Source organism: Balaenoptera acutorostrata, chromosome 17 (assembly GCF_949987535.1).
Source record: "Balaenoptera acutorostrata chromosome 17, mBalAcu1.1, whole genome shotgun sequence".
NCBI lineage: Eukaryota > Metazoa > Chordata > Mammalia > Artiodactyla > Balaenopteridae > Balaenoptera > Balaenoptera acutorostrata.
The window spans coordinates 49,628,951-49,631,996 of record NC_080080.1 but is presented as its reverse complement, the minus strand read 5'-3'; the positions used below and the strand labels follow the sequence as shown (position 1 = coordinate 49,631,996).

The following is a 3,046-nucleotide window of genomic DNA, read 5'->3' as shown; positions in this document are numbered from 1 at the left end:
AAGGAAAGTAAAGTGAGAAACTTACTTCAACCCCAGCACCAGGCTAACTCCTGTGGTCCTAGATGGCCCGTAACAGGCTGCTGTGAACACAAACAACCAGCCCAACCCAGCACCTGCTAGATTCCAAACCCCAAGTAAATCTTACAACCCCAGGCTCTCAAAAGTCCCCATGAATCCAGGCTCTTGGCTCACCCTAGCACTGGCAGGCTCCTACAGCCCCACATGGCTCCCTTGGCACCAGGCTCCTGGGAGGCTCCCACAAACCCAAGCTCCTGGCATATCCCAGCACTGGCTAGCTTCCATAGACCGAAATGGCTCTTGTGGCTTCAAGTTCCCAATTGGCCCTCAAAAACCCAGACTCTATGCAGGCACCTGCAATCCCAACCACACATCTGGGCCCAGCATCAGGCCAATTATTGCCAACTCAGGCTTTCAACCCACCCCAAAACCAAGCCAGCCCCTGCAGACCTAAACTCCAGACTGTCTCCTGTGGACCCAAGCTCCCGGCCTGCCCCAGCACCTGGCCAGCCACCACAGCCCTGGCCTTGAGGCCAACTCCCACTGGCCCAGTCTCCCTGTCTGTCCAAGCACCAGACCAGACCGCACAGACCTGACCTCCATGTCAGCCCCCAAGAATCCAGCAACAGGACCATCTCAAATGAACCAAGGTTTCAGCCCACCCCCACAGACCCAGGCATCAGGCTGACCCCTATGGACCCAAGCACAAGGCCTGCCCACCTCCTGATGCAGTTACCAAACCTGCCTGCCCAAAAACTACAGCAGCAAGTCCACCCATGGACACCACAAGGTGGCCCACCCAGAATCTCTGAATAGGCTGATTGGTGAAGGGCTTTGCCTAGTAAAGTCAGTCTGTGAAGACTGGAAGAAGTGCCTATTTCCTCAAATGCACAGACACAGTTCAAGGCCACAGGATTATGAATAGCCAAGGAAACATGACACCATCAAAAGAAACTAGTAAAAACATATATAGAAAACTAATTTAAATTAGGAAAAAAACATATGAACAACATGAGAATTTTTTTTAAGTTAATGGACTTTTTATTGGAAAAAAATGACTAGCATTTGCATGTACATCTTGGGATGGATGCAAATTGTAATTTTTGACAAGCAATGTTGATTTTGTGCTGAAGTCCACAGACACAGCTTACACTGCTGGCTCCAAGTCATGGTTCAGAAGGTTTTAAAAACAGAGTCCAAAGATGCTCCCTTGATAAAGATTTCTTTTTAAAAATTTGTATGAATAGTGACAGCCTGACACCCATTTCGCTCTAGCACAATGCAGACAATGCTAAACCCATACACGTGGGCATGCCACCAGGGTGTGTGATGGTCACCATGGGTCGGGGAAGTTATGAGAGGGCCATCCTGCTAGTGGGACTATGTCTGGACAGTTTATCCTCCACAGCATCTTGAGGTAAACCAATTTTAAATGTCTGTTTTCTGTAAACCAGCTATGCCAATTTATACTAACAAATTGAACTAGAACCCCTTTGAGTAGGTTTTGAAATTATTTTTTCATTTTTTGTTTTTAATACAACACCTGACTGTGCTCAATTGCCAACCTGCATGCATGAAAACCTGGCCAGCCCAAACAGTGTATTAATCATGAGCAGATGGACCTGTGAGGAGTTCGCTAAGTGATTCCTTATCATTAAGGTAGGGCAAGTATTTATATTGGAAAACTGATGTGTAGCTTGATCTTTAGGGGACAGGACCACCAACCAATATGTGCAGATTTTTGTGTGTGTGGACAGAAGGTACTTTTGACATTCAGTTTTTGTTTTGTTTTGTTTTTTGCAAGAGGTAAGTAAAAGATTCAATTTGATTCTTTCCAGGGAGGTGGAGGGGTGGGAAAGGAGTTGAAAGTAGGTCTTCATTTTTCAGTCATCATCTGTACGAATTCTTCGTAGTTGACTTGTGCATCTCCATCAATATCTGCTTCTCTGGTCATTTCATCTACTTCTTCATCGGTTCGTTTTTCTCCTAAGTTTGTCATGACATGACATTGTTCTGTGGCACTGATGTAACCATTGCCATCCTTCTCAAGGACCCAAGATGCCTCACGGATTTCTTTTTTGCTGTCCGTGTCTTTCATTTTTCTAGCCATCATAGTCAAAAATTCTGGGAAGTCAATGGTGGCATTACCATCAGCGGCCACTTTGTTGATCATATCCTGCAATTTGGCTTCTGTTGGGTTCTGACCTAATGACCTAATGACAGTTCCAAGTTCCTTTGTTGTGATGGTGCCATAGCCATCTTTATCAAATAGGGAGAAAGCTTCCTTGAATTCAGTAATCTGTTCTTGGGTCAGCTGATCAGCCATAGTGTGAGGGAAGAGAGGAAGAACAGAGAGAACAAGGGTGGCTGCACCAGGGCAGGGGCTGTGAACACAGGGGTGCCTCCACTACTGTTGCTGCTAAAGAGTTGTGTGCACCAATCACAATGCTGCTGCAACAGCTGCCCACACTGCCAACCAACTGTGAGTAATGGTGCAATATCCTGGAGGCTCCCAGCACCACTGCCAAAGTGCAAGCCTCCAATCCATGGTACATATACAGCACTAGGTATCCCTGTATCAGAGCCACAGCCGCCTCATCCAAAATGAGAATTTTAACAAAGGAATAGAAGCCATTATAAAAGACAAACAGAAAACCTAGAGTTGAAAAATACAGTGACTGAAGAATTTAATATAGAGCTTCAATAATATACACAACCAAGCAGAAGAAAAAAAAAAGTGAGCTAAAAGACAGATCATTTGAAATCATCCAGTCAGAGAAGCAAAAAGAAAAACTAAATACATAAGAATTAATAAAGCCTAAGTGAATTATAGAATATTGTTAAGAGAAACAACCTATGCATCATTGGAGTCCAAGAAGGAGAAGAAAGGGAGAAAGGGACAAAAAGATTCTTTAAAAAATAATGACTGACAAATCAATCTTAAGAAAGGAAAACGGAGCTGAAGGAATCAGGCTCCCTAACTTCAGACTATATTACAAAGCTATAGTAATCAAAACAGTATGGTACT

The 3,046-nt window shown here is 44.4% G+C and overlaps 1 protein-coding gene across 1 annotated transcript; it reads right to left on the bottom strand.

Annotated features, from left to right (window-relative positions):
• Positions 1-1,879: 1,879 nt before the first annotated feature.
• LOC103018596 (calmodulin-1-like) lies at positions 1,880-2,344 on the bottom strand. Its single transcript, XM_028166495.2, has one exon. The coding sequence runs from the start codon at positions 2,342-2,344 to the stop codon at positions 1,895-1,897; it is 450 nt and encodes a 149-aa protein (XP_028022296.1). The 3' UTR covers positions 1,880-1,894.
• Between the last annotated feature and the right edge of the window lie 702 nt (positions 2,345-3,046).